General features: G+C 45.7%; 1 protein-coding gene across 1 annotated transcript in view; it reads left to right on the top strand.

The window, feature by feature from the left end:
- The window catches only part of ADAMTS17 (ADAM metallopeptidase with thrombospondin type 1 motif 17), a 155,545-nt gene that overhangs the window by 37,576 nt on the left and 91,311 nt on the right, over positions 1 to 26,658 (top strand). The window contains exons 7-8 of the mRNA XM_027904260.1: positions 1,340 to 1,383; positions 19,790 to 19,895. Coding sequence (XP_027760061.1) covers positions 1,340 to 1,383; positions 19,790 to 19,895 — 150 coding nt within the window. The remainder of the gene's footprint in view (positions 1 to 1,339; positions 1,384 to 19,789; positions 19,896 to 26,658) is intronic.

Genomic DNA, 26,658 nt, shown 5'->3' with positions numbered 1-26,658 from the left:
CAGTCCAGGGCCTTAAGTCCCTCTTCCTATAAATCCTAGTTTCATAATTTTCTTGAAGGAAACAGTATTTATAATATTTATCTATTTTTGTATTAAGTATTTTCTTTTTCCAAGTATTTATCTTTCACTAAGTATTTTTTGATCTTCCTCCTGCCAGACTCTTAAACTCTGAATCCCACGGGGACTCAGGCATTTCAGAAGGCACACTCCAAATGCACTAATAGGATTCTTTCACCAGCCTCCCCACAGGGTGAGGAAAGCCATAATGACAGAGATTATGGTTCCTCAGCTCCCCTTGGGTTAAGGAGCTTCTGAAATGTTTTAGCACATGTGATGTTTCTCTCCAGCTTCCTTTTCACAGTGGATTCCACTGCAGAGCAGGGCTGGTGAAGAGAGCTCCTGAAAGTTTAGGTCCAAGTGCTTATTGAAATGTGTTCAAACCATTAATTTAGCTATAAAATACCTTTTTCCCCCCACAGGTGTTTTTCTGTCCTGAGGACTCTCATTTACAAAGACGAGAAGTGTCCTTGCTTTGATGGGGAGCTTCAAGGCTTTTTATTCTGTTTCTATTCAATACAACTCCATGAATTCCTTGTTGATTTGTGGGTGCATGTGCCATAGGTAGTGTCTTCTCATGCCTTGATGAGATATGGGGGAGTAGCAGAGACCAAGTGAAGCCTCTTGAACCTCTCTGTGTTGGGTTCAAGTCACAAAATGGCAAATCTGACTGTGGCAGGTTTAGCTGAAGCCAATTTACCTGTTACCTGGCAAATCCTGACATTCTCTTTCTTCTTCCATGTCAATGTCTGCCATTCTCTGTTTAGTCCTGCTTCTTTCTTGTCCCTTTCTATTCTAGTGAAAGAAGAAAAAAACCTGGAGAACTGAGAATTTCTGGGTGTACATTTTTAGTTCTGTGCCTTCAGGCAGTGCCCCACAAATCTCCAGCTCCCACTTCTGATGGTGCTGCTGCATCACAGGGTTGTCTGCTCCTTTTTGTTCCAGTTCTCTCGTGACAAAGAAGAGCTTTATTCAGTTTTACTCCAGTTTCTGAAGCAGTCTGGGTTCACAGAGTGAGGCAGGGCTCTTTTAGGTGCTCAATCTTCAGTCTTTTGAATTTGACTGTAGAGGATGGAGCTGATTCCCATAATTGCTTGTAATAACCTCCCAGTAGCCATCAGGGCTGCTATCGGCGCTGTCATTGTGTAGGCTGCACAGCAGCTTGAAAAAAATGCCCACAGCTCAGCAGCCCTGCTCTGTGAGTCATGCTCCAGTGCTTTTTCCCAGCCTGGAGTCTGGAGGCACAGGATCCATTTCACTCCTGTTCTGTTTTTCTTTCTAGGACAGATTTCTGCGTACACAAAGACGAGCCTTGTGACACTGTGGGTAAGTCGAAGGAGCAGAGGAGGGTGTTTTGAGAGCCAACTCTATGCCAAGAGGAGCTTTCTGGGCAATCTTTCATTCTCTGGTTTGCTGTAATGTTGGTTTTGCAATCTGTGTACCTCTGTGATACAAATATGGGTTAGCTGAGCAGGCTATGAACTATGAATAGGCCATTAAATTTTAACCCCTTCTAAACCCCAGAGGTCTGGGAGTTCGGGAATTAATCTTAAGTACTTCTCTTTCTTTGGAGTGGATGTAGAAGAAACTGCCTTCTGGTGTGTCTGTATGATGTTCCTTTCAGTTCTCTCTCGCCTAAACCAAGAATTTGCTAACTGAGGAATGTATTTCCCATTGTGAGAACCTGTGTGACACTCCCAGATCAAACTCTGATTCTGGAGAAGAATCCCTCATGGTGGGAAAGCCAAGTTCAGTCTTCTGCCTCCTGCTCCTCCTCCTTCCTACCTGCCTTTAATCACATCCAAACCCTGCATACACAGGGTCCTTACAGCTCACCCATTAAATACTTGGTTTATTTATTTCACTCAGGCAGCAGATCCTTCACTGTATCTGTTCTCCTGGTGTATTTTTTAATCCCCACAAGCAGCAGCAGTGTTTGGAGGCACAGCTCAACATCTTTATGGTGATCCCATGATTAACTTTTTTAGAATTGTCTCAAAGTCAAATGGCCCCTTATCCCACAATTCTCTATAAACTGGGGATGGATCCTGATTTTCAGGGAGACACCTGCAGACCCAGGGGTTGCTCTGCTGGCAAGTGGGTGATGAGGAGCATGGGGAAAGTACCTCCAGCAGGAGCTCTGAAACAGCTGAGGAGGCTCCTCTTGGAATGCAGGTCCTCCCTGTCTGTGGTGTGGGGAGTGATCAGGTGCAAGGAGGAAACTCAGAGCTGGAATAAACACACACAGGAGCAAGGACAGCCCTCCATATCCCAAGCTTGCTTTCCAGTCAGGATCCCTCACAGTGCATTCATTCTGTGTCCAGTGGAAAACAACCTTCCACTGAGGAAGGGGGTTTTGTGCTGTGTACCTGCACCTGGAGGTGGCTGTGGGGAGATACAATAAAGAAGTTTAAAAAAAGCAGAAAAGAGAGAAGCTGATGGAAGACACATGCTGAGTAAAGTCAGAGCTCTTTCCATTTTTGAAGACAGTATTGTTGAAGGTCTCTATTCAGGGAATTGTATTACCAGAGACAGCATGACTAAGGAAATATTTTTATGACTTCTCTTCTGTTCTTACAATACCCAAGTTATTTCTTGTGCAGTGATTTGCTGCAGGCTGTGGCTGCAGTCAAGAAAGTGAATGGCCACAGAAATAAAGATTAAACTCATTTGTTACTCTTTCCAGCGTAGTTTTCCAAGATAGTTAGAAGGTGAATGTTCCTGGGACAAAAGCAGTCTGGCCTCTTTGCTCTCTTCAATGCTGCTTTTCTTTCCTTCCCCCCTGACAGTTTGATTATGTGGCAGCAAAGCACTTGTATCTTCACTTACACATTTTCTGTGCCCCATTTGGCCTCGTTGTGCCATTTACATTTTTTCATAGAGGAGGAAAACCGACTGAATGAATGTACTTTTGTGACATGCACCTGGTTGAGAAAGTGCTTAGTGTTGGCAGTGCTAAATTTTAACCCTGTGACAGATTCTCCAACTTTCCTCCTTAGCCAGAACATGGAAAAACAGGTGTTGGTTGTAGAGAAAAAGGTTTTTAAAAGCCACTATTTTATGCCCTGTGTATGTACCTGGTTATCTAATGTAGTGGGGTGTTTACTTGGGGTTAAAATGAGGGCTACAAGCGAGGCAGGAAGGCACCCATGGATACTCCAAGTGGCTTAGGAAGTTTTATCTTTGGGTTTCTACCATCTCTGCTGTTCCCATATTCCTGTTCCTCACTCCAGCTCCCAGACAGGCCTCTCCAAATCAGCAGCACTGCCTGTGAAGGCAACAACTGCTCCAGTGGGTGACACTGTGTTTGGTGTTTAAGGTGATGCTGAGGTTCCAGCACTCCCCAGTGTCTTCTACAACTTGCTTTCATTCTTGCCTTATGCCTCACTTTTATAGATGAGGAGCATGGTCTCAGCAGATGCCTGTGTGTTTCTGTACCTGCTCAGGGGTGAAGTTGGCCCTTGCAGTGGCAACGCTGCCGTCCTGTAAAGGAAGAAGCATCTTTGTGGTGAGCAGGAACTCGCCTGAACTCTGAGCCTGAGGCTGCTGCTCTATATAAGGCAGAGAATCAGGGCTCCAGACTCCTGATTTCTATTCCCAGCTCTGGCACTGACTCACTGTGTGACATCTGGCAAGTCACTGACGTTCTGAAAGCTTCTGCCTACCTCTGTGAAAAGGGGATTTTTGAGTGCAAAGCTACAGGAGATTGCACGGCTTAGGGAGGCCTCCTGTAAAGAGCGTGGTGTTCTTGGGTGTGTGATGGGTCCAGAATCTATTATTGCTTAGTCATGTTCAGGAGACTGAAAGGAATCTCTTAAATTACGTATTCTGAAATAAGAGGGCTCAGAGTGCTCTAGGTAATGTTTTGTTTTGGTGTTTGTTTTTTTTTTTTTAATGACCATGCCTTGATTTTCTTTACCTTGTGAGAAATCCGGAAGCAGAACTTTTCCCTGGTGGAAGCCCCAGGGCCCAGCTGTTGTTGGGAGGTGGGATCCTGAAGTTTAAACGGCTCATAAGAGGTGTTCACTTGTGCTCTAAAAGATCCATATTGGCAAACCTGTCTGGAATCTTTGCCTGCCATGCAGACACAGAGAGAAAACAGCAGCAGGAGGTTTGTATTTGTGTTCTGGCAGGGACCCCTCACTGAAACCCGTTGCTTTGGGGACTTGGTTCAACTTTTCTTGGCCCAGCTGCCAGGGCAGGGTGGAAGGGTTACATAATGGCTGAAACAAGCTCAAAAATGGGGGAAAAAATATGTAGGTATGGCTTTGTGGGGTGACCCAGAGCCACATTTGTGCAAGAAATGGTTTGTTAGTGCTCACGGCCCCACTTGGGTGGGTAAGTCAGCCCAGAGAAAAGGGGTGAATTCCAGAGGAGGTGGGACCTCTGAGAATCCGAGCAGGAAGGTTTGCTCTGTGTGACACAGCCTTGTCACACAGCATTCAGAATTCCAGAGGCTGCTCCAGGCTCACCCCTCGTGCTGTGACTCCAAGCAGAGCGGCCGTTTCCTGCAGGAGAATCTTTGTTCCAGCGGAGCTGCCTCGAGGAGCGGCCAAACTGCAAGTTTAATGTCTCGCTGTTAATATCAGGCTGCAGTTTGGAGCCCTGCACGGTGTCAGGATCCAACCTTTCTGTGACATAAGCAGATTGAGAATGCCCCTTTCCTTCAGTATTTCCACTGCTGGTGCCAAAGAAGCAGCTTTACGGTTAGTTAGGAATGATCCTGCATATTTCGAGGCAGAGCTTGGCCCTCGTTCCTCGGTGTACATGTTACCCCAGATCCAAGCTGAAGCTTCCCTGTGTTCAGCTAATAATAATAAAAGTGGGGGTGAGTGTGGAATTGGGAAATGGAAAACGAGAATGTGTCTTAAATATCCTTAAATTGCCCTGGTTAAAAATGGCTTTGCCTCTGCTGCGGTCACGTGTGCTTCTCTGTGGCTTGATGTGGGGGAGAAGAAAGCAGAGGAAGTGTGTGCACTGCAGAGGGACAGGCTGAGCTGAAGGAGTAGCTGCCTGGAGACGGCCAAGCAGAGAGGGGAGGTGATTGATTGAGAAATGTAGTTTTCCAAACTCCTTCCACAAGTGACTCAGTGTTTTGTGAAAAGCATTCCCGTCTCCTGGCTGTTTATCATAGTGAAGTGCTCCAAAATATGCCCAGGTTTGGCAGACGAGGGGCTGGGTCTCCAGGTAGGGTTTTTTTATTCCATGTAAACCACCTGAATAAAGGACTGCACATTTTTACCTTTCCCTTGGCCTTTTGCCTCTGCAGTTGGGTGGCCTGTCCACAGCAAGGGACAGTTCTGGTTGTCCTGCTTGTACTGTGTCCTGAGCATTTACATCTTCCTCCCTATGGCACGTTGATTCCAGCCCCCTGACTGTGTCACAGCAGAGAATTCATCCCCAAGGAAAGGGAAGAGCCTAGCTGGTTTGCTGTGAGTGGAAAAGAAAAGGAATTCTCACATTAAAAACATTTTCCATAGTGGTTGGTGTTGAATGTTTCTGTGTATTCCAGGGCGGGTTTTTATTTGCTGCCAGAATAAATAGAAATACCTGCTGCTTAAAACAATTCATTAGAGCAGCAGTGCCTGGCTTTAGCAAAAGCCTTGCTGGGTCTGTCCTTCAGCCCAAACCCAAACACACATTTTAATACGTTAAAATGAACATCCTGGAGGTTAAAAACGTCCCGTCAGGAAACGCTGTCGAGTGGATTTGGGGTTTGGGAAGGAAAGGGACCTTGCAGCGCTGCAGATTCCTGTCCCTTGTGGCTCTGTAGGGCAGTGGAGTCAGGCTGCTGGATTTGGGAAGCCAAGGGGAGCTGTGGTGCAGTGCAGTGGAAGAGTTTTTCCCTTGCCTTTGGGTTGCTAGGGAATAAATGCTGGGCTGCACAGCCCAGCCAGCGCAGAGCTGTGCTTGTTGGGCACTTTCATCCCTGCCATCTCCCAGGCTCCACCCTGCCCACAGGAGCCTTCCAGTTCTTTTTCACCAGCCAGCTTCCCACTGAAAACCTGTGTGCCAAGGGAGTGTAAAGTGAGATGGCACAAATCTCAGTAGAAGCCACCCAGGTAATGAGGGGTTCCTGCTGCAGTAACCCTTGCCCTTCCTCGCCCCAGAGCCCCTGTGTGTGCTTTTCCTTCTTGTTTTGGGGACTTGGCTTCAGCCAGGCTGCCTCCCAGGTGCACTAAAGACCAGAGGAAAACCCTGCATTAACCAGACTCAGGGAGAGTTTTGGTAGTGGTTTCAGGGGTTGTCAGGACCCTGGTCCTGTTCTTAGGTGGTGTTTTTATAGAGACTTATTTTTGGGTTTTTATTGTTACGGAAAGTAGAGCGTTTGACTCTCATTTGCCTTTGGGTTTGTTTTGCAGCTCAGTAGTCTTGTTTAGGTTTGTCTTTATTCATTCCATGTACTAAGGGCACTGGTGGATTTTTGGCCTCCTCAGCTGAAAAATGCCTGTCTTTCTGGAAAAGACACAGTAGCCTAACATGAGATACTGTCCTTATTTGGGAGCTCACGTTGTCCCTTTGCAAGGAGTTTTTGTTGAAAATAGGTGATTGATCCATCTGTTCTGTTCTGGAAATGTATCAGTCTGTGAGTGCTATCAGCTCAATTTCCAGTTGCCTCCACTTTTTTTCTTCATTTTCTCTCTGTTTCATGTCTTGGGTGAAAGAACTAACTTGCATATTTAAAATAAATATGTGTTTAGTGAAGGGAGGGTGAGTGACAGGTTTTCTGTGTTCATCATTGTTTCCAGTCCCCGGCTCTGAGGTCTCACAGACCCTCAGCTGCTCTCATTATTAACTCCTTTCCTTTTTCCCAGGGGTCTGCCTCTCTTTGGGGTTAGTTCAGAGCTCTCAGGAACTCTTGCTTGGTTTTGTTCCTTCATCTCCTCTTTGCTCAGCTGGGGCTGCTCTTCCCAGAGGGTCCTGGCAGGTCTGTCTCCTATCACTGCAGGACTTGCAGTGGAAACTTCCCTACATTTATTCCACTTCAGTCTTCCTAAACCTCCAGCAGTTCCTTATCCATCCTCCATACATCCCTCTCCTTTTGCAGCCCCAAGATGTGTTTCAAGCACTTTTATTTTCCCTTTATTTTATCTGCCTATCTGTCTTCTTAGTCAGCACCATCCCAGAAGATACCTTCTCCCATGGTTTTATGAATGGCTCATGGGAATGGGTTTGGATGAATAAAACTGTTTCAAGTGCTGTGGAAAGGACCTGTATTCCTTTTACCAGGCACCCCATTACTGAGTAAACATCCTTCAGGCCATCACACCTGGGTGTTGTGCAGGGTGGGTGCTGATTGTTGTTTGAATTAAATAAATCTTCACAGAATCATCACAAAGCCAGAGACTGGCCTGGGTTGGAAGAAACCTTAAAGATCATCTCATCCCACCCCCTGCCATGGGCAGAGACACCTCCCACTAGCCCAGGTTGCTCCAAGCCCTGTCCAACCTGGCTTTCTTCAGAAAACTCCCTGGCCACCAGAACTGTGCTGTGGCACTTTCCCATCAGGCATCCCGGACTCCAGCCCAAATCCCAGCCTGATGTCAAGCTGGTGGGTAACTCAGCTCCTCTCTGTTACTTTATTAAAAGCAGTAAGTCATGAGGGAAAACATTTGCCATGACTTTGTTGATATTTATTCTGATACTCTGACTTCATTCTTTCATTTCAACTCCGTGTCATAAATCACTTTGTGTGCTAAATCATAGTGCAGTGTGACTGCTGCAGGTGCAAACATGTCCTGCATTCCACTCCAGGGCCATTTCTGTCTGTGTGAAATTATGTAGACATGTACACAAAGCACCTGGGAATTTCTGTCTCGTAGCTTGAAGGACTGATACCTGCATAAGATGTTCCTTTCCCCATCTTTTTAGCCCTCACCCTCCTTCCTAAGTCTGAGGCTTTGAGATGCCATCAGAAAGGGCTCGTTGTTACTGTTTTAACTAACAGTTCCCAGTGAATTTCTGGTATACTTTCCCTCAGAAGCAATTCAGTACATTTTCATGTTAGCAGGGAGTAAAAGACAACCAGAAGCATGAGATTTTAACATGCCCTTTTCCTCTGTGGAATAGGTGGTTCTGAGAGGTTTGATTCACTTGAATACACTGTGCTAGAACTTCTGAACTGCACTTTTATCTCCTAGACAGTTCTCTGCCTCGATTATCTTCTAAATTAGAGATGATTTGTGGGACACTGCCTGAGAACCCAGGCTAAGTAGCATTTAATGATGATTTAAAGAAATCTCCGCTGTTGATCTCAGAAAGTGGTCATTGTGTTTGCAAACAGACAGGCTGAAGGCAGGAGCTTAATCGATGTCCAGCTCAGCCTCCACTGCCAAACAACTGTCAGGAAAAGCTCTGGAAGTGCTCCTGGCTACTGTGTGTGTGAGGCTGAGCAGCCTTCGAGGCACACACGAGCAGAACAAGCTCATTATGCTTGGGCTGTGGACAGAGCCCTTCTGTCTTTTGGGGTTTACAGGATTTCTGCTCTTGTCTCTTGCCTTGTGCATGGAAGTGGAGATTTTACTGCTTTCTGCACTGCTTCACCCCCCAGCTCCATCCCTTCCCCTTGCTGAGGGTTTGTTTCTCTGGGGGATTCTCACAGCAACGATCATAAAGTAAAGAAAATCGTCGGTTCTGCTTTCATAGCTCATCCTGCTCCTTCCTTTCCTTTTCGTAATAAAAGGCTGTGGAAAGAGAAATAGTGTTTGTTTTCCACCGTGTCAAACCTGCTGTCAGTACACTATAAATAACCCATCTGGGCTGGAAATGCCAATCCAAGGATCTGTGCAGCTGAAAGCAGGATTTTCTGCTGTGATACAGTGGACAGGGGAAACGTGGGACTCATAAAACCATTTCTCACTGGTTCTTCTCCAAGAGCATGGAATGATTTTGCACATCCTGCCTTCCAGCCCAAGGCCTTCCCCGTTAATTCCTGGTGCCTCCCTGACAGACCTGTGCCATGAAACAGCACATTGAGTGGGGGTTTGCATTTTATTTCATTTGTAAAAAGGAATTTATTGAGAGAGGAGAAGGAAATGAATTTTGTAAATAGGGCTTTCCCTCAGCAAAATTCAGAGCTCTTTACCAAAGAGATCAGAAGGGTGATCCACATTGCAGTGGTGAGGAAATGAAGCCTGGAAGATGGGAAGGGACGTGCCAGGGGACAGAGCCCAGCCTTGAGTCAGCCCAAGCCCCTCAGCCGGAGGCAAGGCTACCTCTTCCCAGGGGCAGCTCCACTTCCTTGGGCACCAGAGCCAGTTCTTCAGGTCAGTAAAATAATGACTGAACCCTTCAAGAGGCCAGAGGTCTGTGTTTCTCCTGCTCGGTTTGCTGCTCACCGCAGCCCTTCCCCGAAGCTGACGTGTTGAGAATCGAGAAAAACCTCTGAGTTTTTGCTTCTCCTCCTGTCAGACACGGATGGCTTTTATCCAGCTGACTGCTTTACAGTGCCTTTATCCTTTGCTGGCTTGGAAAACATTTCAGATAGTTCCTATTGTTTTATAGACCCTGTAGCTAAAAAAAAAAATACAAAAAACCAAGCTGTGTAAAAACATCTGTCCGTGGCTGTGCAATGGGCTGCAGACATGGAGGGGAATAAGGCAGGATTGCATTCACTGTGGCCTTTGCTCCACTGGAGAATCAAATTGGAGCATTCCAGTTGCACACAGGATATGTAAGAGTAAGGGAAGGAAATGAAGGACAGTTGCCTACTGCACTTCTACTTTTCTCTTGTCGTGCAGCTGCCAAGACTAAATGCAATTTGGAGAGCAAGTTTTAAATAACGGGGAGATGAGATTTGACCGGTGATAAAAACCAAGAAAACCACACTGGGGAATGGGCATAAAACTCTTCCCTCTCCATCCCCAACAAGGGAGTTTGACCTGCACTGATATTTTTTTTTAATTTGAATGTTTTCTTTCCAGCTTTGGTTAACCATCTGGTAACAGGAGCTGGTGTAATACCTAACCCATTTTGCTGGGTTGTCTGGTCCTGGAAGGATTTTGCTATACCAAATGCACTCAATAGATTGAAAGTCACTTTAAATCCTTGGAATGTTGTTGGGATTTCTGTAATAATTCTCCCATTTCCACTGCCTCAGCACGAGCTCCAGGCTTTCCAGTTGTGCAACACAGATAGGATTTGGGTTTGTAACAGGACTTTGCACCACTGAAAACATTCCCTGTGTTTACCAGACACTGAAAATGCAGCAGGGAGTGTCCTCCAGCCAACTGGGGTCCAACACAAACCCCCTTCGTGGCTGTAAATATTAATGGCAGGTGCTGTGGGAAAGGTGATGAAAATCTGAGCTGACCCAAGAATGCACAGACACATCCTGGAAGAAAAAAAAATGACTGTCTCTAAATGCGCAGCAGAGCACTGTGAATTTTACCCGTGGGAATTTGACCAGATCTTCCCTGCAGAAAATACTGGGGTTTGCTTACCAAGTTCTTGCCAATTTAGGTGGGAAAGTTACTGTAGGTGGTGAAATTTTAGCCTAATTCTTGCTGAGGGGTGTAAATGTATCTCTGTGTTTGTGTGTGTGTATAAACTGTCCTTTGAAAAGAACTGGAATTCCTTGGGATGTTATTTGGACACAGGGGTTCTGCTGCGTAGATTTTTAAATTTCAGGTTCAAAATCCTCTAATCTGCCAGGTTTTTGTCTGAATTAGTTAGACAAGTCTTTTCCCCTTTTAGATCATCTGGTAGACCTATACTGAAGTTATTAAAATAATAATTTACCAAAACCCCAGACTCAACCCAGCCAGTCTCTTCTCCCGTGCTCTTCCAGCGTGATTTGTCGAATGCCAAGGATTTCTGTGTTTGCTTAGCTGGGAATTAGCCTTGGATTTCTCCTGGAGCTGGTGGCCATGAGCAGTCAGCAGGTTGGGGATGTTTGTTGGTTTTGTGTGGCCATTTCGCCTGAGCTGTTTGCACTGAGGCTCTGCCTGGCCACGAGCAGACTGCTGGGTACACAGGAATGTTCTGCTGAGGATCTGCTTGTTGGTTTTAATAATGTCATCCATCAGGCTCCAGCATGTACAGCAATATTTGTGCTGCAGTAGACAAACAGTGTAAACACTGCAGTTATTTATAAGAAGACTGGCCAGTGAGTTAAGGAGCTCTGTGTGGATGTTTTTGTTTGTTGAAAACGAGTCCATCAGTCTAACCAGAGTTTGTTGTTCTTGAAATGACAGAAAAGTAGGAGATTGAAGTTAGATTTCTACTTAGCATTTAGATTTTCTATCTCTGTTTAAGAACCCTGTATGCTCATTTCTTATCTTCTGTGTCCAGTTGTTTGCTTTTCTTGCTGTGCCTGTCAGTCAGAGAGAAAATGGTTGTCTTCAGCTTGGTCTTGCTGGGTCCAAGTGTGGATTAAATTCCTGACTGTACATGTGTCTGGTCAGTTCTGGGCAAGTGTTGCTGCTCCTTCTAATCCCTGTGATGACTCTTAAAAGTCTCTGTTGACTCAGGCTTCAGGAAAGCACTGTTGTTCCCTGGGGTTGCTCTGTCCTTCCAGATGTTTTTCCCTGTGATTCCTGCCTGACTTTCTGTACCTGGACCCACTGAAGCAGCATCTGAAGCGTGGATGTTTCCTGAGCCTGGGATCCTCTGACACAAAAATACTGCTTGGGACTGCTGGAGTTCTGAGCTTCAGAGTTTTCTTTCATATCTGGTACCTCATGAGAGTCTGATATCTTCCCATTTCCCTTCTCCCTGTGTGGAGCTGATTGAGGAGCAGAGATTGAGGAGCAGAGGTTCCTTGCACAGCCCTCTTGTGTTGGCATCTCTGATTGCTGGGCAAGGGGTGACACTCTCAGCTCCTTTGGTCCTTCCCACGTGGACCCCAACTCTGGTTTGTGCCTCAGGGCAGAGCTGTGTTTCCACCCCAGCTCTAACAGCTCCCTTATGCCAAGGGCCAGGTTTTGCCCTCTCCTCCCTGCCTGAATACTTCCATGCCCTTCCCAGGTCTCACACAGTCCAGCTCCTGCCTTTCCTCAAGTGAACCTGGGATTCCAGAGATGTGACCCGGGGCTTTAGGTCCATTTTTCTCCAGCAGTAAATACACACAGGTTCTCAGAGAGCTCATCTTCCTTTCTGATCTTATCTCCTGACCTCCTTGACCCCTGCCTCCCTCAGAAGTGACTCCCTGCTGCTTATGAGATCAAAGTCAGGTTTCTTGAAGCCTTCTGGAAAACCCATATTATCTCCATTTGCTACTTCTCTGTCCCGGTCTGTCCTCATTCCCTGATCCCTTCCCATTTGTCTTCCTGCCTTGTTCACTAAATTTGAATTATTCCAGGCTTCTGTAAACTTCCCAGCACTGGAATCCCTCTCTCACATCCACCTGGCCACCACTCCTGCCTTTCCTCTGAGCAAGGGCACAGCTATACTGATATATCCTACTTGGAGTAATTAAGCCCACATAATTCCATATATGTGTGTGAGCATGGAGACTTTCAGCACCCTGCAGTGATGTCTCTAAACAGATGGTGCATTGGCTGCCAGGCTTTGGGAATCTAGACCCAGGAATGGTGGTCTGGACTAAAAATCCCAAACTTCATATTCAACTAGAGAGACAGGGTGGCAGAAAGGAGCTGTGTTTTTGCCTCAGATCAGCTCCTGTGGCTGGGGAGTGTTTGGGAGAAGCTCTCTGGAATGTGGCTGTTAGCATATCAAAGCAGAGCAAACATGGAGATGAGACCCTGCTTCCTCCTCTCCGGTTAATTAAGCCACTCCTCGTGTCACCTGAGATGGGGATGGATTTATGAACCCGCTGCCACGCAGGGAGGGGCTGGTTTGCTGCAAGGGAGGAGCCACGTTAATGGCACTTGTCACGCTGAACAAAGAGCAGATGTCAAACAGACGGGGTGTTTCTTTTTATCTCCTGCTCTGCTGATGTCTCAGATCCCAGTGCTTTTTCATAAAAGCTTAGAAAATCAGGGCAGGAAAGAATTTCAGGTGGTCTTTCAATGCATTCCCTCGCTCCGAGGCAAGATCAGCAGTACCCATGTCATTCCTGATGGATATCTGCTCCATGAGGCTCACCAGTGTGCTTGTTTCCAGCTTTCTTTGAAATCCAGTGAGCACCTTAGCTCTGGTGAATATTTCTGTTTGTGATCACATATCCTCGTGACTGGCATTGGAAGGGAATTTGGTTTCCAGGGATGCCCATGGCCAAACCTCAGAGGGTTTCTGAGGGTTGTCTGCTCTTTGCTGGCCCAGTGCAGTCTGAAGAATGCTTCTGTAGGCCTTGGATGAAGGGTCTTCCAGGTGTTAGAATATCTGTCAGCTTTCTTACTGCATTTGGTGTCTGAAAAAGCCTTTAACTGGTGTGGGTGAGGACCCCTAAAGTCAGGAGAGGTCTTGATCCTCTTGAACTTTTCAACTGTCTGGGCATCCCCTGATACACTGTGAGAGTCTCTGCCTAAATCAGTGAATCAGCAGACTGTAAATCGAGTGCCAGTAGCATTAGAATAAAGCTCTTGCCATCTTGGGGGATGTCTGTGTGTGGGTAGGTTGGTAAAGGAGCAGATAAATGATTCATCCAATAAAGTTGGAGAACCACAGGAGGGTTCCCAAGAAACAGAAAAGCCCCACTGAAAGACTGAAAGCTAAAGCTGAGGGTTGGCCATGCTGGGGAAGGGATTCCACCTGTCCCATTAATTTCTGTCCTGCAGGGGAATTAAACAGAGGAAAAGGAGATAGCAGAAGTGCTCCCTTTAAGCTCCAATGATTAAATCCTGCTGCCTCTGCGGGGTCACAGACATGGAGAGGTCTGGCCTCACAAAGGCCCTTTTATCAGACAGGTGTTGAGGAGCTGCAGTGGTGCCAAGGCTGAAATTTGGGTGGATGTGCCCCAGTCACAGTGATTTCACAAAGCCCAAGGCACGTGTTGAATTTGGCTCCCACAATCAGAGCTCTGGGCTTGTGGAACCTTCTCCAGGGTCACTAGACCCTTGGGTGCCATTGCAATACTCAGTACCAAGTATCTTTTATTATTCCCAGTAGTCAGAAAAGTATCTCCTAACCGAAGTTATTGTGCATTTCACTCCTTTGGGCTGTAAGGACCTCGTGTTCTGAGCAGTGTTACATCATCAGCTCCAGAGACATCACAGCTGGCACAGGGAATATCAGGGAGAGATTTTATTGCTGAGTCCTTCAGAGTGTGTGTAATGAAGATCAGGAGATTCAGACAGTAACTGCACTTCGTGTTTCAGCTGTTTATTGTTCTTGCTGGGCTTTTGGGATCCTGACAGCAGTTGTGTGTGCTGGAAGTGACAGTGCTGTCAGAGTTATTTTATTGGGCACTACAGTCAGTCCTGGAGGGGAGGTGTCCACCACAGAGCACACTGAGTACTGGGAGAGTTATTTGAGTGTTTTAGTTCATTTTTGAGTGTCTCAGTTCACTTTTTGTAAGGTTGCTGTGGTGTTTGCCCGTTCCTCAGTGGGGCAGAGAGGGAGATAAAGGGGCTGGGATACCAGTTTGAAAACCTTGTATAAAAACAAATGTGTGCTGCAAAGTCAGGTGAGTGAACCTCACATACCCTTAGCAAGAGGTTTCCTAGGATTGCCAGGAATCCACATTATCTCCTACCTGCAGAAAGGACATGGACTTTCCAATGCTCAAAAAAAAAAAGAGAGCTGGGACTTGCATCCCCTGCATTCCTCCACCAGCTCGAAGTAAGGAAGTCCTTTACTCAACACACCTGCCTGGATGATGTTCTTGCTTAAATTCTGAGTTCAGAATATTGTGACTTGCACTGGGTACAGCACTTGGTGTGATTATTAACTTGTTTCCCTACCTGACTGTAGCTGTCCCTCGTGCACTGGGTGGTTGTGCTATAATTTCTGCACTTGTGATTCATGAGGAGTGTCTTGTTTCCAGCGTGGTTTTCATTAAACACAGTAACAATGAAAATTATGGCTAAGGAAAACAGTTTCCATGCATGAATATTAAACCCTAATGGAAACCATGCTGTTAACTGCAAGATTAACAGGAATTGGCATCGAGATGATTACCCAGCCAAATTAATCTGTGCCACTAAAATTGCGTGTCCAGCTTTGAGTCAGGACGTTCTCGTAAAATGAAGGAACAGCTCACCCTGTGGATGATCCCTGTAAACCAGACATGGAACTGGAGGCTCAGTGGTAACAGCCTCAGCCTGTCTGTGTTGTGCACTGGAGAGGTCCTTCCATGGATACTGTTCTTTTTCACCTGGATACCACTGACTCTTGAGGCCTCTGTTTATTCAGCTGTAGGACAGGGATCGTGTGATTACCTATCTTGGAGGCAGTTTAATGGATACTTGAATATTTTTTTAAATTTTGGACCCTTTTCTGTGTAGGCTTTATAGGAAAGGAGAAGTATTTTTCATTTGAAGTATCACAAGTACTGAAAGATTCCCTTGGTGACTGACTTGGTGTGTAAATACAGGCAGGGCATCTCTGTCAAACGTATCATTGCCACTGAATGGAAAGGCAGAGCGTGAATCACTTGAGGGTTTCCTGGTTTTCCCTGTGTAGGATGTTAAGGGAGGCTACAGGAATGTCATTGATGGCAACGTGCGAGCTGCACAAATTGAAAATCGTGGGAGGATGAGAAAAACATCCAGCTCAGCACCGAAGTGCTGATGATGGGGAATGGGAGCTTTGCTCTGAGCGTGTGGATGTGCAGGGAGTCTCCATCTGTGCCAAGCAGACTCCAGGACTTGGAGCCTGGCTCCCTTCCCAACAGCAAATACACGGAGAGGAGGGGAGCCAGCCAAGTTTTAATCAAGTAAAAGTTCTGTATCCAGAGGTGGTTGGCAAAAGAAGAGATTAAAGTATTAGGAGCGCAATGAAAACAAGACATTAGAGAGTTGAAAGCTGGAGTACCTGGACAAACCACTGGCTGAGTGAATATTCCCCGGCCGTCAGGAGGAAGCCCTGGGTGTTTGACACGGGACAAAATGGGAGCCCACGCACCAGAACTTGTGTTCCCCCAGCTTTGGCCATCGCTGGGGCAAAGTGTGTAATGTCCTAATGCCTCGCTGAGCTGGTGGGATAAATGGAATCATTCCCCTCAGAGATATTGCCGGTGGAGGGCTCATTAGCTGGCAGAGAGGCCAACAGCTGCAAACTGTTTATGTATGACAACTTTTTGGATAAAAAGCGAGTTTACACAGTTGCCTGCGTCCTAAGGTTTGCTGTGCAAGTGCAGAGAGCTCTGCCTGTTCGAGCCCAAGCACAGGAGTTATGGCCTGTAATTATGTAATTTCTCAGGAGAGAAAGGAAAAAAAAACCCCTCGTGCTGGGGAATGGTAAAAATAGGATTTGGCTTTCCTTTAGTGCTGATGCTCCTGCTTGACCTTTTTGTTTTTCTATTAAAAATAGACTTGAGGTATTTGCTGACGGTGTATCTGAAAGATAAGGGCTTTTTTACCCTCTGTCTGTGTGTTTGCAGAAGCACATGAGAAGTGTGAAGTGTTTTTTGAAAAAATAAACAAAAAGCCCAGTTCAGCTTCCTTTGCTATTTTTCTATTTTTCCTTTTCACACACCTGTCTCCCCAACAGGGCCAGAAGCAAAATGACCCAAAAAAACCCACAAACAAAAAAAAAAAGAATTTCCTCTTGTATCACTCCCAGCCTGGTAGAACCACAGCGTGCCAGGATTTTCACAAACATGTCTGAATTCAGGATGTTTCTGTTCCAGTTCTGCAGACTTTGAAAGGCTCAGATAAAAATCTGGACATTTTAAAAGGCAAAACCCCAGCAGTTTCCATTCATCCCAGTGAAGAAAATAAATGATATTAATGCAGCTACCAAGGCATTGTGCTACTGTTGCTGTTGGTTAAAGATGTATTTTTCTCTGCATATCAATGAGATGGATCATTGCATTGGGTTACCAAAAAGTTGCATTTATCTGAGTAGTTTGGAAATATTTGCTAAAAAACTGGATTATGTTTGCAGATCAATAACTTAGCTGCTATTTATGTTCTGATGAAAGAATTAATGGTGAAATGGATCGGTCCAAAAGAAAATTATACTTTTAGGAAATCGGTTGATAGAAAATATATATTTCAAAAACGTTTTTTTGAGGCAAACTTTTTCAGTACCAATTTGTTATAGCTGGCTTGCTGTTCTAGAATGACTCCTATTAATAAGCACTCAGCAGTTCATGAGCTGGACTTCTTACTGACTTCATTCCATGTACTCCAAAGGTTTCTGCTCCTCCAGGATTATGAGTTTCTCTGCCCAGCCCATTTCTGTAATAATAAACTAATTTTAGATGTCTAGTGTTTTTTTTTTTTTTAATTGATCATTGCAGATATTCTAAAATGGCCACTCAGGATTCACATTAAGCATTGAAAATAATAAAAATAGATGACTAAGAGTCTGTAACTGAGCCTTGGTCACTGCCTCTTCAGCCTCTGGTGGATGTACAAATCCTTAATTAAGTTTTCCACCTTTAAATAATGAGGCTCTCAGCACAGAGCAGTGGTATTGGCAGGTTCAGTGGGGATTAGAGCCACTAAACAAAGACTTCAGAAGAATTTCTGTTTGAGGGAATGTATGTGACATTTTAACTGCTGTTCAACCTCTTGGATAGAATTCTAGACTGTTTTGCTGCACCACTCCTCCCAAACATGGGAACATTGCCCCCTCCCATCTCCAAGTAGACCCAGCCTCATTTTACGAAGTCTGAACTTGGCACAAATCATTTCCAGCTGAACTGACTTGACTGCTTGACCCCTGAGCCTGAAATGCAGTTCTGTGTTGTTGCTCCTCAGTCAAAACCTGGTGTGTCAGACACAGCTGAGGTGAATGTTGGCACAGGCCGATGGAAGATGAAGGTGGAATAATCGGCTTTAGTGGTAGGGATAAAACACTTCTGGTAAGAATCCTGCTCTGGTCATCGCTGTTTGCTGTACCTAAATCTGCCGAGGGGGAACCAAAATATCAGTATGTTCAGTGAGGTATTCAGTAAAAGGAGGATTTAAGAACTCAAAAAATGCACAGAGGCACAAATGTAAAGAAGCAGAAGGTTGGCTGAGTGCCAGAATGGTTCCTTTTCATCTCTAGCTTTTGTGGCTCCAGTACTGCATTTTTGCTTCCCATTAACCAAAAAGTGGCACATTCCTTAGGCCATCAGGTGTGTGGACTGAGGCTGCAACCTCAAAAATCCTTCTCAAAGAAGGCTGTTACTTCTTGAGCAATTCCTTGACATCCTTAGGATTATTGTGTGAGTAAAAGGCAAGTCAGTTTGCTAAAGTGCTGAAACCCATCCTTCTCTGGCCATTGATTTAAAAGATTAAATATTTCATTTTTTTTGCACGTGGTACAAATCTGGCCTTTCACAGTCAGCACTTTTAAAGTAAGTGTTAGTGTCTGATTTCTGCCTTCACTCTCTGCTGCTGGTGCTGAAGTAAAAGGCTGTTGTCCATCCCTTCATTCCATCCAGAACACCCTTGGCAACAAATATCCATATCCTTATTGTTGTCAAAACTCATAAAACCAGAGCTGGACCTCTCCCAGGTCCGAAGTTTTACACGAGCACTCTGATAAACGCAGCTTTGTCAGCTCTGAGGGGAGAAAATAAAAAAAAAGAGAAAGGAAGAAAGCAGAGACCTTGTCTCCAGTGGTCGTGGAGCTGCTCATTAAAGGCAGCCAGATCCCAGCTACCCCTCCGTGGGAACAGCGATCCAGGGAGGAAATAACGTTTCTTGGTGCCTGTTAAATACAAATACAAGCAAATATATCTACTGTGAAAAAAACTAAGAGGGGTTTGGGGAAGGTCCTTACACTTCCTTTCCTTCCAGGGGGATATGTGGAGTGGCAGGATGGACGCTCAGGTTGCTCTGTGCCATCTGGGAATCTCGTTGTGTGTGTGCACTGAGCTGTTCTGTGGCTTTTTAGGGGCTTGTTTGGCAGAGTTTGAACAAAACACCCCCCCTTTAACCTTTGTGCCCCACTCCCAGTGGCTCAGCTCTGTTTTCCAGGTGGCAGATGAAACAAAATCTCAGCGGTGGATTGTCCTGAGCGTGGCCTGTGGTGCCACCACAGCGTTTCCAAGGCCGGTGGCACTTTGTGAGGGGACGGTGTGGGTGCAGGAAGGGCATCTGAGGACTTTTTGTTTTTCCACAGCTGTAACTTTGGAATTCCTCTTTGGCTTCAGCCTCAAACCGTTTGTGGTGCCCGCACGAACAGGCCTGGAGAATCCTGTGCATGGGCTCGAATCCTGAATTCCACTAAGCCCCAGAGGACTTCTGCCACCTCCACTGGCTTTGTGACTCACCGTCAGCAGTTTGGCAGCTTTTCTGGCTCTGACACTCCTCCTGTCTTTTGAGTATGAAAATATGGGGAAATGTAGGATCTTTTCAGAGTTTCTGCTTTATTGTTTTATCCTCCCTCCCTGAAATTTGGGACAACTCCATTTAAATGCTTGTTCAGGATACTTCACTGCATCTTGTAGTAGAGGACATTAACAGACAAGCTTAGATGAATTTCTGAGTCAGTGAAATGTATTTCTGAGACAGTGAGATATATTTTCCAAGGAAAGCAGTGAAGGTGTGTTTGACTTATTTCCTGTCTGACAAAACCCTGGACCGATTCTTCAATAGGACGATGAACAAACTCCTCAGATGATTTTGTGTGCAAACTGCACTGGTGTTTCTCCTGCTGGTCGTGTTTTTTTGTCACTCTGGCTGAGCCACTGATCCTGATGGGCCCTTTCTCTGTGTTTCTGTTGCAGGAATCGCTTACCTGGGAGGTGTCTGCAGTGCCAAGAGGAAATGTGTTCTTGCTGAAGACAATGGTCTCAACCTGGCTTTTACCATTGCACATGAACTTGGGCACAAGTAAGAGCTTGTCCTTCTGTTTCCTCCTTTCCTTCTGCCCCTGTAACACACTTTTTTCCAAGCCAGGCAAGTGCAATTCCCAGCGTGGCATGTTTGTTGTGATTTCACGAATCTGGCACATTGGTACCTGACTGAATTTTTGGGAGGCTCACAGGAATATTCATTTCAGCACACATAAATCTTCCCAGTTGATCTTCCCCCCTTTTCTGCTCTCTGTTCTGATTCTGAATGGCACAAAGAGGCTTCATTTTTTAAATGATTGATGGTAATAGAGACAAATTCTAACTTTTCTTCACTGTGTAGAATAGGTCCATAAAACTACCGTCAACTTCAAAATCTTTGAACTTGCTGAATTTTCTCTGAAGTTCAGGTGTGTGTGTCAAGGACTTTAATAGTTAAATAGCTTGGTAATGGTTTTCATCTCTGCACGTGAAATAATCTGCTGTGACTGAAATGGTAAACATCAGTATTTTGGAAATGCCCTTAGGCATTATTGTTTGATCAGCAGAAAGAAATCACATAACTTGATTTATCAGCTCAATCACACCTAAGGAGCACCCTTTGAACAGGAAGGAACGTGACAACCCCGAGTCAGACAGAAATGTGCAGAATGAGATTACTGGGGACTCTCTGCAGGTGACTTTGAAGACTTTAAAGCTGCCTGCAGATGTCCCCTGGACAGGAGAAAATTGAGTGGAAGAGTCATCTGCACCCTCCTGGTGCAGATAATGAGTTAACCAAAGGTCAGCTCTCACATTCCCTGCTCTCCAGGCTCGGTGTCACAGGCACTCACTCGGAACACTGAGGAGCTTTTTCCCCTTTCCATTGACATCACTCTGGTTAAACTGTGTCACAGTCAGGCTGTGTGAGGTTCAGAATTAGACCAGGAACAAAGTTACACAGGAGTCAGGACTGTACCTGTGGGCTTTTCCAGTGCTCCTTCCTTCAGCTTCTCTGGCTGGAAGGTGGGAAATCCCCCCATCGTTCCTGTAGTAAGGAATTGTGCCCGAGTTTTGTCCGCACCATTCTGAGCTCCTGCACTTTATGTGCCTGTTGCATCTTCCTCTCCTGGAGTAAGGAGTATTTCACAGCTAAGTCAGAGTCAATGGAGCATGTTCAGATCCTGGCCAATCTCATTCCATGACAATTACTTTATGGCAGTGTATTTCAGAGCTGCATGGAGGATTTTTAGGTTACTACCAAAAATGACAAGACGAAAATGAATCTCCTGTTCACCCTCCAGTGACACCAAAGGCAGCTGAGCCAAACCGAGGGTGGTTTCAGCAGAAATGAAGGACATTTGGTTTTGGTTTTATTTAAATTGCGTGCCAAGATGTTAAACTGAGCCTAAACTTAATAACAAATTAACCTGTGGGTAATGTTAGGGGAAATTCAGCACTCATCTCTGGATGGGCCAAGAGCAAGAGGGGAAAAACACTTGAGCTGCAGAAAATCCAGCTGCGTAAAAGAGTGAGACTGGTGTGCCCTGGTGTTTGCCAAGTTTCTCAGCAGAGCTGACAAGCTTCCTCCTAATAATACCTTACAAAAAAATCCCCACCATACGTAGGGGATGTAGTGCTTTCGGATACAGCTCCATCTGTGCACAGAACTGCAAGCTCCCTTTGCTTTTCTGAGGGCACTTTTGGTGGTGGGACCGTCAGGTGCTTCCTTTCTTTGCCCCCATCTTGGAAGATGATTTCAGGAGGTGGTGTGAGATGTGTAGAGGAGTTGGCAGAGTGCTGAGCACCCTGCAGGGTTTGGACAGGGAGTGGCTGTTGTGCAGAGAGAGCCTTCTGCTGCAGGAGAGGCTGAGATCCCACCGTGGGGAGAGAGGGAGAGTTGAACTTGGATGGTTCATGAGGAACCACGAGAGAGAAGAGACTCTGGAAAGAGGGAGATTGGGAAGATATTTGAGCACTGCAGGGGTGTGGAGGGTCATGTGTAGTCAACTCCCAACGTGCCAAATCAGAGAGGGAAAAATGCCGTCCCTCACCACCCAACCTGAGCATTCAAATCATCCCTCTGTGCTGTCACCTCCCAGTGGCCTGGTTACTTATTTCAGACTGGTCAATTGACTGGTGCCTTTCCGGCCTGCAGATCAACAGGACTCCTTTCCCTGACCTTTCAAGGTGTGAGGCCTCTCCTTCCCCTTCTGGTTTTGAACTGCTGTGGGATGCTCTGAGCAGCCTTGTTTTAGCACCTCTTGTGTAAATAGAAGATTTGTTTCCAGGCTCTACTTAACAAACTTACAGTGTTGAAGTGAAATGTAAGGAAAACCACTGCAGAGATGAGCACAGAGAAGCTGACATGAGTTTTAAAAATGGAAACCAAGGAAAACGAGGTGCAAGTTTCTTCATTTATTAAAAAAAAAAAAAAAATCCAATCAAAACTTACATCCATATTGGCAAAAATATAAATTTTGGAGAGCCATAACCGTGAGCTTTATTGAAGTCTGATTTCCTTATGAGTGTAGAAAAGCTGAGATTTATTATTCTTTCCTTTAGACTAACAAATGTCTGTGGAGATCACAAGCCCAGTTTGGCATTCACAGATAGTTTCTGATGTGGACTTTGGAAAAAGTGAATGGATTACTAATTGATGTGTCAGATTCCTAATCTGCCACTAATGTCATTTGGACTGACTGCAAAAAACACGATTGCAGGCAGCTGCACTGTGAAAACATGGAGACATCATTAAATAGGTCCATTAGGAATAAATAGGTCCTATGAAAGTTCATCTTCAGGTTTAACCTATAGGGTGGTTGTTGCTTGACGATGGGCTGAGTGACCATGACTTTTACCTCTTGTATTTAAATCTTTCCATCTCTGTTGATAATTTTGGTCCATGGGCACAGAGAGAGCACCCATTTCTGCTTAGATACAATTTTTCCCTACAGAAGGATGCAGGGGAAGAATCTTGCTTTTACAAACAGGTATTGACTGAATATGTGGCAAGGCTGCAAACCTTAAACTTCTTCCCATACAAGACAGGACCCTCAGCAAGCCTCGTTCCTTTGTTCAGCAGGGTCAGTAGTGGATGTCTTTTAAACTCCGAGGTCTTAAAAAGTACGAGCCTGAGGTCTTCATGTTATAATATGAACACTGAACACTTTCTTGCTCTCCTCTTTGCTCAGACTAGCAGGGCATGTCCATCAGTAAACTGGGAATCCTGAGTGGTGCTTCCCTCCTCCCGCATGAACGGCACCAGCGGGAAGTCGATCGGACATTCACACCCCAAAGACCACCCTGAACAACCCACTTCTAGAAAAACAGTGCCACTTCCCCCTCCCCTGGTTCTTTCTTTGCCTACAGCAGTGCCTTTGTTACCATTTTCAAGTCGTTCTCCAAAGGGGGAAAAAAAAAAAGAAAAAAAGGCAAAGAAGTTTTTTAGACAAAAGCTGGGATTCATCCTTATATCCGTTACCCCTGAACGGAGCCGAGTGGGCTGCAGCCAGTGGTTTCTCGGGACAACAATGCCAGCTTTGTTGCCATTCCTGTTCCTTTCAGCAGCCTCAGCTTTCCTGTTGTGGGCTGGGGGCAGGCTTGGGTGAGGAAGGAAGATTCCCATTCATGAGCTGGCGGAACCTGGCACTGCCTGGCCGGGGAGGGGACAGCCCGAGGTGGGATGGCTGGAAGCCACAACGTGTCAGATGCCCTTGAGAAAGGGAATTAAATTCAACTGACAATAAGCAAGGAACAGTCTGTTGCCAGCACTCCGAAACCACATGGCCTCAAACCCGAAGCTGAAACAGATGAGGACAAAAACGAGTCCAAAGGTAAAAAGCCCCTAATGCACAAACCAAACAGCTCTGGGCTTGGAATCAGACAAGAGTTGAGTTTGGAAACAGCAGGTTTCTCTCCAGTGTGAATATTTGCTTTAGATGTTAAGCATTGATAGCTGGAGCTCGCTTAAAATGACTTCAGGGTGCATAATTATTTGCTGCATGATTAATTATGGCCTTTGTGGTGTGTCTGGAGCAGTGCTGGTGTTGCAGGTAAGGGAGAAGCACTCTCTGGATGTTCCCTTTGTGGCCTGATGTTTATGCTGACAGAGCTGTGAATAAACTTGCCTCCCTGATCTGGGTAGTGCAGCACCAGCAGAGAGATTCATGCAGATGTGTCAGAATGGGGAAATACTGAAAGCTGAGGAGGAGCAGATCCCAAAGGTGCAGAATAATGCCCTGTAACAACTGCTGCTGGCAAAGCCAGGTCAGTGTGGTGCAGCCAGACAAGTTTAAATCCAAACAGGAAACCAACAGTCCCCCTTCTTCTCCCCTGCCCTGCAGTTTATAAAGGGTTGGCCATCATGTATTTTAAAAATGAAGATTTTCGTGTGGAAGCTGAGCACCACCCCAGTAAATGGGACACAGAGCTGTGCAGGCAGGTAGTGATGCTGAGTGCCCACCGTGCTGATAGAAACCTGTTTGTGTTTCTGGAGCACTTTGTGTTCTGGGATTCCAGGCAGCCAAACCATGGTGGTGGGGCAAGGAGAGTGGGTCTGGAAATCCTGTAGAAATGGAGGAACCTCTGCTACAAATTCTCTCATTTTAATCTGGGAATATAACATTTAGGTACGGGGTGTGGGAGCTGAGAAGTTGTTTTGAAAGAAAAAAGACCAACAACCCTCTTTATCTGTTTTAGAGCAGCTCTCCATGGTCTAACCCTTGAACTCAGGGCAGCTGAGTGTAGTTTCTGTCCTGCCTCACTTTAAACATTAACCCTGTTTTTCAAAAAAGCTCCCACCTGAGCTGCTTTTTGTGTTTCTCTGAGTTAGTCCCACGTTTATCGGGTCGGTTCTGCCCAACCTGAATTTCTGTGGAAGGAAAATTTGTCTCTGTTGCAGAAATACAGCAATTCATTGCCAGGGAGCTGTGTGTCCCCAGGTTACTTCTTATCTCCCAAACCAGCATTGCTTAAGCTGTAGAATCAAACATGTAGAAGCATCAGAGTCTCAGTTTCAGGGTTATCTGGACAACTTCAGTTTTAACTCTGATCCCTCCGTCCTGCCAGTGAGGCCAAACTTCCATTCACAGGGTAGGATTTCAGCGTGTGCCTAAAGACTTTACCTTAACACATGTCCTCAGGCATCTCATTCACTGCTGTGAATTGATGTTTCACTGGAGAGAGACCTTGCAAAGAGTGTGGGTCTGTAGGGGAGTGTCCATGGATGGATGGCTCAGGGATGCAGCCAGTGCCTGGATAAACCTCTCCAGTGGCTCTGCTGGCAGTCTTGGGGGTAGATTCTGCCTTGTGGTGGGGAGCTGTGGCACAGTTTCCCCTGTGCCTGCAGTCTCAGGAATACTGGGAGTGACTGGCTGCTGTGCAGACATACCCTGGGGCTGGCCAGAAATGCTGGCAGCAGTCAGCACCCACCCTGGAGCTGCTAATTTTATTTTCTGCCATTTGTGTTGTAAATCTGTTGTGGAATCTCTCTCTCTCACTCTCTGTGTTCCCAGGCTCCCTTTTCGTGTTCCCCTCCTCCCAGGTTTCATTCTTCCACAGATAATTGCAAGCACATTTTCACAGTTAAGTTGGAGTTACAACTCCAAAGGACACAATGGAACACTGCCTATTTCATCATATATTCTTGTGCATCAGAACTGGTGTGATTTAATCAAAGCAGTGATTTAATAACATATTTTAGTTTGGAGAGAGAACCAGGTATATCCTAAAATTTCAGGAGATTTCTTCTTCCACCTTTGGTAAGGCACAAAGGGGTCTGTTTTAGACAATACAACTTATTATGTACCTAAGGAGCTTGATAGAAGCTTTCTGAAAACTGTGTGCAAAGTTAATCGAAAGGAAGCAGAGATTAAAGACAGATACAGATCTAAAAATATTAAAAAAGAAAAGATCGGTGGAGACTTCTGCCAGCAAGGATGGTTTGACCTGGGGAAGAGGTAGTGGTGGAGCACCACTAAACAAAGAGGTGTTTGCCCAGTGTAAGGCAGTACAGGATACCCAAGTAAGTTATTTAGAGCCCAAAAAGTAGAATATCCTTTTTGTATTAACCTGGTCTGGGCAGGTTGTTTTTGCAATGACGGTGGGATAGAGAAAAATCACACAGAGAAAAAAGGGTTAGGGAGGAGGAATGGAGAGGTTTGAGTAGTATCATGTGCCAGAGTATGGATAATGGGTCTGGTTTGGGGTGTGTTTTTTAGTTTTATTTAAAGCTGCAAGATATTTCCAGGTGCAGTTAATGAACCTGCTAATCCTGGCCCGCTGATGGGGTATCTTCCCTCTACCAGGAGTTTCTTTTCTCACCCTTGCATCTTCCAAGTTTGATAGTTTATTTACAGGATTGGAATGCGATACCATTGGAACCGGGCGTGGGAACGGCCACCTCCCGTTGCTTTCTGCACTCTTGTGGGAAGCACTAGTGTGGTTCTGGGCAAGGATTTCTATGGTTTTACTCTCTGCTTTGTGAAGGATCTCTGTGTAATCCCCATTCCCTTGCAGTCCCTCTGAACTTCTTTGTTTTTGAGCATCTTGTACAGCTTTGCTCGACATAATGAAGCCGCACCGAGCAGGCGGGCGACGGTCATTTAGGAACACGATTCTGGTTTAATCAACAGCTTTGTAGCTTTGCCAGCTCTGCCTTTCTTTGCTCTGCTGAGTCAGCCAAGGCCATGTTAAGTAGCTGGGCTGTAATGATTTGACAAATCTTGCATCTGCTTCCTGCTACGAGAGTTCTGGTTTCATCCTCCATTGGCTTTGCTGGCAACGGCCTCGTGCCCCCGGCGACCCAAAACGTGGGGACAGGA

This window comes from Empidonax traillii, unplaced genomic scaffold (genome assembly GCF_003031625.1).
Source record: "Empidonax traillii isolate 1590-97213 ecotype Southwest subspecies unplaced genomic scaffold, ASM303162v1 scaffold1030:size276291, whole genome shotgun sequence".
Taxonomy (NCBI): Eukaryota; Metazoa; Chordata; class Aves; order Passeriformes; family Tyrannidae; genus Empidonax; species Empidonax traillii.
This window is presented reverse-complemented; position numbering and strand designations above follow the sequence as displayed.